General features: G+C 42.2%; 2 protein-coding genes and 1 long non-coding RNA gene across 3 annotated transcripts in view; 2 read left to right on the forward strand and 1 right to left on the reverse strand.

Moving 5' to 3' along the window:
* LOC135242400 (protein NLRC3-like) overlaps positions 1-11,289 on the forward strand; it is a 1,894,071-nt gene that overhangs the window by 372,536 nt on the left and 1,510,246 nt on the right. The window contains exon 10 of the mRNA XM_064313443.1: positions 6,380-6,490. Coding sequence (XP_064169513.1) covers positions 6,380-6,490 — 111 coding nt within the window. The remainder of the gene's footprint in view (positions 1-6,379; positions 6,491-11,289) is intronic.
* The window catches only part of LOC135242451 (uncharacterized), a 641,023-nt gene that overhangs the window by 143,652 nt on the left and 486,082 nt on the right, over positions 1-11,289 (reverse strand). The window lies entirely within an intron of this gene.
* LOC135242405 (NACHT, LRR and PYD domains-containing protein 12-like) overlaps positions 1-11,289 on the forward strand; it is a 237,563-nt gene that overhangs the window by 141,340 nt on the left and 84,934 nt on the right. The gene's annotated exons all lie outside the window — the stretch shown is intronic.

Genomic DNA, 11,289 nt, shown 5'->3' on the forward strand with positions numbered 1-11,289 from the left:
CAAAGGACATAGGTTTGGTGTTAGTTAGAGTCTTTATTGTCCCCATTGGGCAGTTTGTACTGCAGCATAGTATATAATAAATAGCAATAACTATATTTATGATAACCGATAAACATTAAAATCACTGCAAAACGTATCACTATAACTTATTAAGAAAGCCAGTGACACCTGGGATAAAAGAGTTTTTAATCCTGTTTGTTTTTAACATAAGGATCTTATTTTAAAATAGGGAGCCTACACCGATCAGCCACAACATTAAAACCACCTGCCTAATATTGTGTAGGTCCCCCTCGTGCCGCCAAAACCGCTCTGACCCATCGAGAGTTTTTATAATCATGTGGAAATAATTCACCCTCTAACAATATCTTGCCTTTTTATAGCCCTGTAGCAACTAATAACGTAATAAACTACCGATAGTGTAATAACTCCCAATAATGTAATGCATTTCAAATTTTTTATGTAATAAAAACCAATAATGTAATAAGTAGTAGTAGTAGTAGTGTACTTTATTGATCCCTGGGGGGAATTTTCACTGTTGCAGCATAAAAGACAATAAAGTAACACAATCAGATACAAATTTACAGTAGATACAAAATATCAGATACAAATATACAGTAGATACAAATATATACAGAAATACAAATATACCAGAGGACACCTTCAGAGGTGGAGACGGGTCAGAGATGTTTTGGCGGCACGAGGGGGACCTACACAATATTAGGTAGGTGGTTTTAATGTTGTGGCTGATCGGTGTATATCTGCGCTCTGAGGGAAGTAATGCAAACTGATTGAACAAGGGATGCTGGGAATCCCTCAGAATGGACTGGACCTTCCTTATAGATCCTATCTGATACAGCTGGGAAGGGTCAGCTGTATCAGATGATCCTGCCAGCTAATTTTACAATGTTGGCCAGTTGACGCTTGCACTTAAGATTTAGGTTACCAAACCAGCAGATCATATTGAAAGTTAAAAGGGATTCAGTAAAAGACTTATAAAAGATATTCATCAGCATCGTGTCCACCTTGAAACTTTGGAGTAATAACTATTAAATGGGGAGAGGAGGTGTAACATCTAACAGCTCATTGAAATAAAAGGTTATTGTCGTATGTATTCATATAACAATTTTCTCTCATCCTTCTGGGACAAAGACATTCATGTTTGTCCTCTGTGGAGGATGTTACATTTCTAGTTGTATCTTCAAGACTTCATGATAGCTTAATTGCCTCTGTGTCTATAATACATAATGGTCTTTAAATGTCATAAATTTGGATGTGCGATTACATGTACTTTGACCTGGCGGTCTTTCCAGAGTTAAAATTATTACAATTTTTTTTTTTTCAATTTTAGTAATAATAAGTAAAACTGCACTTAGAAAGCATTATTCCTAACAGATTGTTTTTATTCTTTTATATTTGTATTTCTATACATTTGTATTGCTATATATATTATAACACAAAAAATATAGGAAAATTTTTTAATTTTGAACCTATTTTCCCCTGGGTCTCAGGAGGATAAGCTTAGTTGCTGATATCATTTTAAAATGCTCCCAAACTGCAGACTGCTCTCTGTTCCTGGCTGGTTCCATCTCTGCACAATGTCTCGGATTCTTAAAGCAGTCACTGTGACTCACTAGCTCACGACTGACACGAACTGATTGCTTGTCCCAGGAAACCTGCGCCAAAGCTTTGCTTCCTTTGAGTCCGTTACCAAAGCGGTCACATGGTTGTGTGTACCGAATGAAGCTTCGGACGTCATTGATCACGTGTTTATGACAGAAACTAATCAAGCCTCAGCACACTGTTTCTAGTGCACTCTGGTGTTTTACTGGACACACGCTCCTGAGCTTCAGTATCAAGGGTAACATCACTCCTTTTGAGATGTCTGTATAGTACATGTTCAGGGCCCATTTAAATTCTGCATTGCTTCCAGTAAAATCTACGCTATATTATGTGTGTGTGTGTGTCTTTATGTGTCCATGGGACTGTTTAGTGTGTTCTCATGTTTTGTGTTTGCAGGCTAATATGGGTTTGAAGCCACTAGTGGTCCAGACTGGTCTGATGTGTTCCTGTCTCCTTAGATAGAGGGCGCTGTTTCTAAAATGAGTCTCTCAGAGGAGTCAAAGACCAAAGGAGGAACCCTCAGCAGTGAGAGGAAGAGGTACAAATGCATGAATCAGATATTTAATGTGATATGAGTAAGAGCTGCAGTAAGAGGATGGGTTTAACTGGAAGCTCTGACTCCATATGCTGTGAGTTTGAGCTGCAGTAAGAGGATGAATTTACCGGGAAGCTCTGTCTCCATGTGCAATGAGTTAGAGCTACAGTAAGAGTATGAGTTTAACTGGAAGCTCTGTCTCCATGTGCTGTGAGTTAGAGCTGCAGTAAAAGGATTAGATTAACTGGAAGCTCTGTACAAATGTGCTGTGAGTTAGAGCTGCAGTAAGAGGATGAGTTTAACTGGAAGCTCTGTCTCCATCTGCTGTGAGTTAGAGCTGCAGTAAGAGGATGAGCTTAAATGGAAGCTCTGTCTCCATGTGCTGTGAGTTAGAGTTACAGTAAGAGGATGAGTTTAACTGGAAGCTCTGTCTCCATTTGCTGTGAGCTAGAGGTGCAGTAAGAGGATGAGTTTAACTAGAAGCTCTGTCTCCATGTGTTTTGAGTTAGAGCTGCAGTAAGAGGATGAGTTTAACTGGATGCTCTTTCTCCATGTGCTGTGAGTTAGAGCTGCAGTAAGAGGATGAGTTTAACTGGAAGCTCTGTCTCCATGTTCTGTGAGTTAGAGCTGCAGTAAGAGGATGAGTTTAACTGGAAGCTCTGTCTCCATGTTCTGTGAGTTAGAGCTGCAGTTAGAGGATGAGTTGAACTGGAAGCTCTGTCTCTATGTGCTGTGAGTTAGAGCTGCAGTAAGAGGATGAGTTGAACTGGAAGCTCTGTCTCTATGTGCTGTGAGTTTGAGCTGCTGTACAGGAAGAGGATGAGTTTAACTAGAAGCTCTGTCTCCATGTGCTGTGAGTTAGAGCTGTCTCTTAGATATTATTTTGAAATGACGTCTTATGGAAATCAAGTAGATACCCTAAATGACTTAACACAGAAAATGAATGGTAACATGAAATGTGTGGAGTTGTGAAAAAGTGCCAAGGTGTATGTAAACTTTTGGCCTCAACTGTATGAGGCATGCCCCACCAAGGTGTAACTTGGCTGAATGGCATACCTGCCATCCCTATTTACCTTAATTTGGGTTGATGTTGCACACCTTTCCAGCACGATGCAATCCTCTGTGTTAATTTCCTTTTCTGCGTGACCGTGCTGTACAAATAATGCATTGCGCACGCATGACATAAGCGGACAAGGGATTGTACCATTTTAGGGAGGTCTACACGTACTATTAGGAATTAATTTCTGAGCCTGGCTACATATATGTTATTAGCTGATAAACTAGCAAATATGCAAGCATAGTTGTTATAGTTAGGCTACCTGGCTCAAACAAATCATATTGAGTTTGATGATAAAATGCTGTCTGTTCAACTGGCCTACCACAAGAAATACACCTCACTGAGTCAGCTATGTCAGTGGAGTCACTTGATCAGTGACCCACGGCGGCTGTTTCTAATAATTAATCTCTGTATTATGAAACATTCAGCGCTTAGTTGCATTGCATTCACGTTAGTCAGTAGCTATGCGTTATTAGCCTGCCTTGCTCAGTGAACAAATAACTATTGCCTCATAGAAGAGTAGATACGGATATTCTCTGCCTTTGAAAAATTGACAAAACATCAAGTTTGTCTCTGGTTAATTCATTGCCTCTTTTCTTTTCTAAAGGACACATCAACAGCGAAACACAATCTGCTCTTGTCACATGAATTAAATAAATACAGAAGTATGTCGGTCTGAGCAATCGGTTTGCAGTATTACTAGTTCTACTGCCAGTTAAAAATTTGCTGAATATTTACTGTGAATTTTTGTTTCAAACAGCTCTGGCATGTCAGGAATCTCCCATTTCAGTTGTTCATAAATTAATCATGTCAGATAATTTATGCTGGATTTTTATTACCATTACCGTAAATTACTGTAGCTTATATCAAACTTCCATGTAGCCTACTGTTGTAAGACAATGCACCTGTGAATTAAATTACGTTCATTGTTTTACTGCATTGCAAAGGGATGCATTTATCTTATCAACAAGAGACCATTCCTTTTTGATCAAGATTAGGTTACTTACATGAAATAAATTAAAAGTGATTAATTTGTCCATAGCCTATTTATGCATTAAAAACAAACACAAAGCTAAAAAGAAAAAGCAAATAGTCTACTATACAGACCAATCTGGTGTGTGCTTATAAATCAATGCATGTGACCAGTTTCTTTTCTATAAATCATTTGGTATAGGGCTGAATTGCACGTATACAATCTTCAAATAGTGACGGTATCAGCAGTGTACTAAAAGTTATCGACTGTGTTACATTTATGATCCGTTTTTTTTATTTATAGCAACTCTCCCCTATATCCTAAGTGAAACTAACATGGATGACGTTAGACTGTGCTCAAAACTATCTGACTAGGCTGATAGTCTGACCACAAACTTTGTTGAATAACCGTACACGTACATTTCACTCAGATACATGGGCCACGTGGTTGAAAAAGCGTTGCTAAAGTGCCCTCTAGAGTGGCGAAATCGAGAGGAAGTGCCCTATTGGCTGCCCTTCACATGGGAAAAAAATGATTGAGTGCCCTCTAGGGTGCTCCTTCATGCAATAATTTATGAGAATGTGCCCTCTAGAGCAAGAAAATTCAATAACGTGTCTTAATGAGTGCCCTTCTAGCGGAGAAAACGTGATGCAGTGCCCTATAAGGTGCCCTTACAATGGTATAAACTTGACGTTCCCTATGGGTGCCCTTCCAATGGAAAAGGGTGCCGTTATGAGGTGCCCTCAATGCCGCCCCTACATGTCAGTGTCCCAAAGGGTCCCCTTTCCAGTGGATAAAATGTGATGCAGTGCTGTAAAGGGTGTCCCTAAATGCGTGAGAATGTGGGGAAGTTTCCTAAAGGATGCCCCTCCAGTGGAGAAATGTGATGTGGTGTCATATAGGTGCTCTTACAATGGGATAAACTTGAGGTACCCTAAAGGTGCCTTTCTGATGACAAAAACTCCTGAAGTGCCCTCTTAGATGCCCTTCCAAGTGAGAAAACACGATGCATCATAGCTTTTTGTGCGCTGGTGGGGCCCCATGTCATGCAGTAAGTGCCCTTTTTATTTTTTCGTCCCTGCCCTTCAAACAACCTGAGGCGGCCACTGAGAAAGAGGATGAGTTGAACTGGAAGCTCTGTCTCCATGTGCTGTCAGTTTGTTTGTAAGAGTATTAGTCTAACTAGAAGGTTTATCTCAATGTGCTGTGAATAAGAGCTGTAGTAAGAGGATGAGTTTAACTGGAAGCTCTGTCTCCATGTGTTTTGAGTTAGAGCTGTTGTAAGAGGATGAGTTTAACTGGAAGCTCTGTACAAATGTGCTGTGTGTTAGAGCTGCAGTAAGAGGATGAGATTAACTGGAAGCTGTCTCCATGTGCTGTGAGTTAGAGCTACAGTAAGAGCACGAGTTACACTGGAAGCTCTGTCTCCATGTGCTGTGAGTTAGAGCTGCAGTAAGAGCATGAGTTTCACGGGAAACTCTGTCTCAATGTGTTTTGATTTAGAGCTGCAGTAAGAGGATGAGTATAACTGGAAGCTCTGTCTCCATGTGTTTTGAGTCAGAGCTGCAGTAAGAGGATGAGTTTCAATGGATGCTCTATCTCTATGTGCTGTGAGTTACAGCTGCAGTAAGAGGATGAGTTTAACTGGAAGCTCTGTTTCCATGTGTTTTGAGTTAGAGCTGCAGTAAGAGGATGAGTTTAACTGGAAGCTCTGTACCAATGTGCTGTGAGTTAGAGCTGCAGTAAGAGGATGAGTTTAACTGGAAGCTCTGTCTCCATGTGTTTTGAGTTAGAGCTGCAGTAAGAGGATGAGTTTAACTGGAAGCTCTGTCTCCATGTGCTGTGAGTTAGAGCTGCAGTAAGAGGATGAGATTAACTGGAAGCTGTCTCCATGTGCAGTGAGTTAGAGCTACAGTAAGAGGAAGAGATTAACTGGAAGCTGTCTCCATGTGCTGTGAGTTAGAGCTGCAGTAAGAGCATGAGTTTCACGGGAAACTCTGTCTCAATGTGCTGTGAGTTAGAGCTGCAGTAAGAGGATGAGTTTCACGGGAAACTCTGTCTCAATGTGTTTTGAGTCAGAGCTGCAGTAAGAGGATGAGTTTCAATGGATGCTCTGTCTCCATGTGCAGTGAGTTAGAGCTGCAGTAAGAGGATGAGTGTAATTGGATGCTGTGTCTTCTTGTTTTGTTCACAGGGTCCAGATAGAAAGAGCAGGGTCACCAGTACCAAGCTGTCTGTCTACGAAGAGTGATCATTCAATGGAACCTCCAGTCGAGTTCAGAGGAGAGTTTACAGGTGATCAAAGGTAATTAAACAGGTTCAAACTGACACTACTTTTTAATCATACTTCAATGTTACTGGCACCATTCAGTTGCAGGTGAGCTGGCTTATACAACATTCAGATCTGCAGTAACTAAGATCTGCAGAAAGAGGATGAGTTTAACTGGAAGCTCTCTCTCCATGTGATTTGAGTTAGAGCTACAGTAAGAGCACGAGTTACACTGGAAGCTCAGTCTTCATGTGCTGTGAGTTAGAGCTGCAGTAAGAGGATGAGTTTCACGGGAAACTCTGTCTCAATGTGTTTTGATTTAGAGCTGCAGTAAGAGGATGAGTTAACTGAAAGCTCTGTCTCCATGTGCTGTGACTTAGAGCTGCAGTAAGAGGATGAGTTTAACTGGAAGCTCTGTCTCCATGTGTTTTGAGTTAGAGCTGCAGTAAGAGGATGAGTTTCAATGGATGCTCTGTACCAATGTGCTGTGAGTTAGAGCTGCAGTAAGAGGATGAGTTTAACTGGAAGCTCTGTCTCCATGTGCTGTGAGTTAGAGCTGCAGTAAGAGGATGAGTTTAACTGGAAGCTCTGTCTCCATGTGCTGTGAGTTAGAGCTCCAGTAAGAGGATGAGTTTAACTGGAAGCTCTGTCTCCATGTGCTGTGAGTTAGAGCTGCAGTAAGAGGATGAGTTTAACTGGAAGCTCTGTCTCCATGTGTTTTGAGTTAGAGCTGCAGTAAGAGGATGAGTTTAACTGGAAGCTCTGTCTCCATGTGTTTTGAGTTAGAGCTGCAGTAAGAGGATGAGTTTAACTGGAAGCTCTGTACCAATGTGCTGTGAGTTAGAGCTGCAGTAAGAGGATGAGATTAACTGGAAGCTATCTCCATGTGCTGTGAGTTAGAGCTACAGTAAGAGCACGAGTTACACTGGAAGCTCTGTCTCCATGTGCTGTGAGTTAGAGCTGCAGTAAGAGCATGAGTTTCACGGGAAACTCTGTCTCAATGTGTTTTGATTTAGAGCTGCAGTAAGAGGATGAGTATAACTGGAAGCTCTGTCTCCATGTGTTTTGAGTCAGAGCTGCAGTAAGAGGATGAGTTTCAATGGATGCTCTATCTCTATGTGCTGTGAGTTAGAGGTGCAGTAAGAGGATGAGTTTAACTGGAAGCTCTGTACAAATGTGCTGTGAGTTACAGCTGCAGTAAGAGGATGAGTTTAACTGGAAGCTCTGTCTCCATGTGTTTTGAGTTAGAGCTGCAGTAAGAGGATGAGTTTAACTGGAAGCTCTGTCTCCATGTGCTGTGAGTTAGAGCTGCTGTAAGAGGATGAGTTTAACTGGAAGCTCTGTCTCCATGTGCTGTGAGTTAGAGCTGCAGTGAGAGCATGAGTTTCACTGGAAGCTCTGTCTCCATGTGTTTTGAGTTAGAGCTGCAGTAAGAGGATGAGTTTAACTGGAAGCTCTGTCTCCATGTGTTTTGAGTTAGAGCTGCAGTAAGAGGATGAGCTTAAATGGAAGCTCTGTCTCCATGTGCTGTGAGTTAGAGCTGCAGTAAAAGGATGAGATTAACTGGAAGCTGTCTCCATGTGCAGTGAGTTAGAGCTGCAGTAAGAGGATGAGTTAACTGGATGCTGTTCTCCATGTGCTGTGAGTTAGAGCTGCAGTAAGAGCATGAGTTTCACGGGAACTCTGTCTCAATGTGCTGTGAGTTAAGCTGCAGTAAAGAGGATGAGTTTAACTGGAAGCTCTGTCTCATGTGCTGTGAGTTAGAGCTGCAGTAAGAGGATGAGTTTAACTGGAAGCTCTGTCCCATGTGCATGAGTTAGAGCTGCAGTAAGAGGATGAGTTAATGGATGCTGTGTCTTCTATGTTTTGTTCACAGGGTCCAGTAGAAAGAGCAGGTCACCGTACCAAGCTGTCTGTCTATGAAGAGTGAAGAGTCAATGGAACGCTCCATCAGTTCAGAGAAGTTTACAGGTGATCAAGTAATAAAAGGTTCAAATGACACTACTTTTAATCTACTCAATGTTACTGGCACCATTCAGTTGCAGGTGAGTGCTAGTACACATTAACTGGAGTAGGCTTAAGAGCTGCAGTAAGAGGATGAGTTTAACTGGAAGCTCTGTCTCCATGTGCTTTTGAGTTAGAGCTGCAGTAAGAGGATGAGTTTAACTGGAAGCTCTGTCTCCATGTGCTGTGAGTTAGAGCTGCAGTAAGAGGATGAGTTTTAAACTGGAAGAGTCTGTCTCATGTGCTGTGAGTTAGAGCTGCAGTAAGAGGATGAGTTTACTGGAAGCTCTGTCTCCATTGTTGAGTTAGAGCTGCAGTAAGAGGATGAGTTTAACTGGAAGCCTGTCTCCATGTGCGTGAGTTAGAGCTGCAGTAAGAGGATGAGTTTAACTGGAATGCTCTGTCTCATGGTTTGTTAGGTCCAGTAGAGAGCAGGAGTCACCTGTCCAGCTGCTGTCTTGAAGAGCTGAAGTTAACTGAATCGCTCCAGTTCAGAGTAGAGTTACAAGTGATCAAAGGGTATTAAAGAGTCAACTGACACTGTGTTTAACTCAGTACAATGTTACTGGCGCCATGTCAGTACTGCAGTAAGAGGTAAAGGAGCTGTTAACGAACATTCAGATCTGCAGTAACTAAGAGCTGCAGTAAGAGGATGAGTTTAACTGGAAGCTCTGTCTCCATGTGTTGAGTTAGAGCTGCAGTAAGAGGATGAGTTTAACTGGAAGCTCTGTCTCATGTGCTGTGAGTTAGAGCTGCAGTAAGAGGATGAGTTTAACTGGAAGCTCTGTCCATGTGTTGTGATTAGAGCTGCAGTAAGAGGATGAGTTAACTGGAAGCTCTGTCTCCATGTGCTGTGAGTTAGAGCTGCAGTAAGAGGATGAGTTTACACTGGAAGCTCTGTCTCCATGTGTTTTGGTTAGAGCTGCAGTAAGAGGATGAGTTTCAACTGGAGCTCTGTCTCATGTGCTGTGAGTTAGAGCTGCAGTAAGAGGATGAGTTTAACTGGAAGCTCTGTACTCCATGTGCTGTGAGTTAGAGCTGCAGTAAGAGGATGTTTAACTGGAAGCTCTGTCTCCATGTGCTGTGAGTTAGAGCTGCAGTAAGAGGATGAGTTTAACTGGAAGCTCTGTCTCCATGTGCTGTGAGTTAGAGCTGCAGTAAGAGGATGAGTTTAACTGGAAGCTCTGTCTCCATGTTGTTTGTAAGAGGAGTTAATGGAGCCTTGCAGTTAGAAGTAAGGATGAGTTTAACTGGAAGCTCTGTCTCCATGTGTTTATGAGTTAGAGCTGCAGTAAGAGGATGAGTTTAACTGGAAGCTCTGCTACCATGTGCTGTGAGTTAGAGCTGCAGTAAGAGGAGAAGTTTAACTGGAAGCTCTGTCTCCATGTGCTGTGAGTTAGAGCTCAGTAAGAGGATGATTTAACTGGAAGCTCTTCTCCATGTGCTGTGAGTTAGAGCTCAGTAATAGGATGAGTTTAACTGGAAGCCCTGTCTCCATGTGCAGTGAGTTAGAGCTGCAGTAAGAGGATGAGTTTAACTGGAAGCTCTGTCTCCATGTGCTGTGAGTTTGAGCTGCAGTAAGAGGATGAGTGTAATTGGATGCTGTGTCTTCTTGTTTTGTTCACAGGGTCCAGTAGAAAGAGCAGGGTCACCGTACCAGCTGTCTGTCTCTACAGAGTGAGCAGTCAATGGAACGTCATCAGTTCAGAGAAGTTCACAGTGATCAAAGGTAATTAAACAGGTTCAAATGACACTACTTTTTAATCATACTTCAATGTTACTGGCACCATTCAGTTGCAGGTGAGCTGTCTTATAAACATCAGATCTGCAGTAACTAAGACTGCAGTAAGAGGATGATTTAACGGAACTCTGTCTCATGTGTTTGAGTTAGAGCTGAGTAAGAGGATGAGTTTAACTGGAAGCTCTGTCTCCATGTGCTGTGAGTTAGAGCTGCTGTAAAGGATGAGTTTAACTGGAAGCTCTGTCTCCATGTGCGTGAGTTAGAGCTTTCAGTGAGAGATGAGTTTCAACTGGAAGCTCTGTCTCCATGTGTTTTGAGTTAGAGCTGCAGTAAGAGGATGAGTTTAACTGGAAGCTCTGTACCAATGTGCTGTGAGTTAGAGCTGCAGTAAGAGCATGAGTTTAACGGGAAACTCTGTCTCAATGTGTTTTGAGTTAGAGCTGCAGTAAGAGGATGAGTTTAACTGGAAGCTCTGTCTCCATGTGCTGTGAGTTAGAGCTGCAGTAAGAGGATGAGTTTAACTGGAAGCTCTGTCTCCATGTGCTGTGAGTTAGAGCTGCAGTGAGAGGATGAGTTTAACTGGAAGCTCTGTACCAAAGTGCTGTGAGTTAGAGCTGCAGTAAGAGGATGAGATTAACTGGAAGCTGTCTCCATGTGCTGTGAGTTAGAGCTGCAGTAAGAGGATGAGTTTAACTGGAAGCTCTGTCTCCATGTGCTGTGAGTTAGAGCTGCAGTAAGAGGATGAGTTTAACTGGAAGCTCTGTCTCCATGTGTTTTGAGTTAGAGCTGCAGTAAGAGGATGAGTTTAACTGGAAGCTCTGTACCAATGTGCTGTGAGTTAGAGCTGCAGTAAGAGGATGAGTTTAACTGGAAGCTCTGTCTCCATGTGCTGTGAGTTAGAGCTGCAGTAAGAGGATGGTGTAATGGATGCTGTGTCTTCTTGTTTTGTTCACAGGTCCAGGTAGAAGAGCAGGTCACCAGTACCAAGCTGTCTGCTACAAAGAGTGATCATTCAATGGAACCTCCAGTCGAGTTCAGAGGAGAGTTCACAGGTGATCAAAGGTAATTAAACAGGTTCAAACTGACACTA

This window comes from Anguilla rostrata, chromosome 16 (assembly GCF_018555375.3).
Source record: "Anguilla rostrata isolate EN2019 chromosome 16, ASM1855537v3, whole genome shotgun sequence".
NCBI classification, from domain to species: domain Eukaryota; kingdom Metazoa; phylum Chordata; class Actinopteri; order Anguilliformes; family Anguillidae; genus Anguilla; species Anguilla rostrata.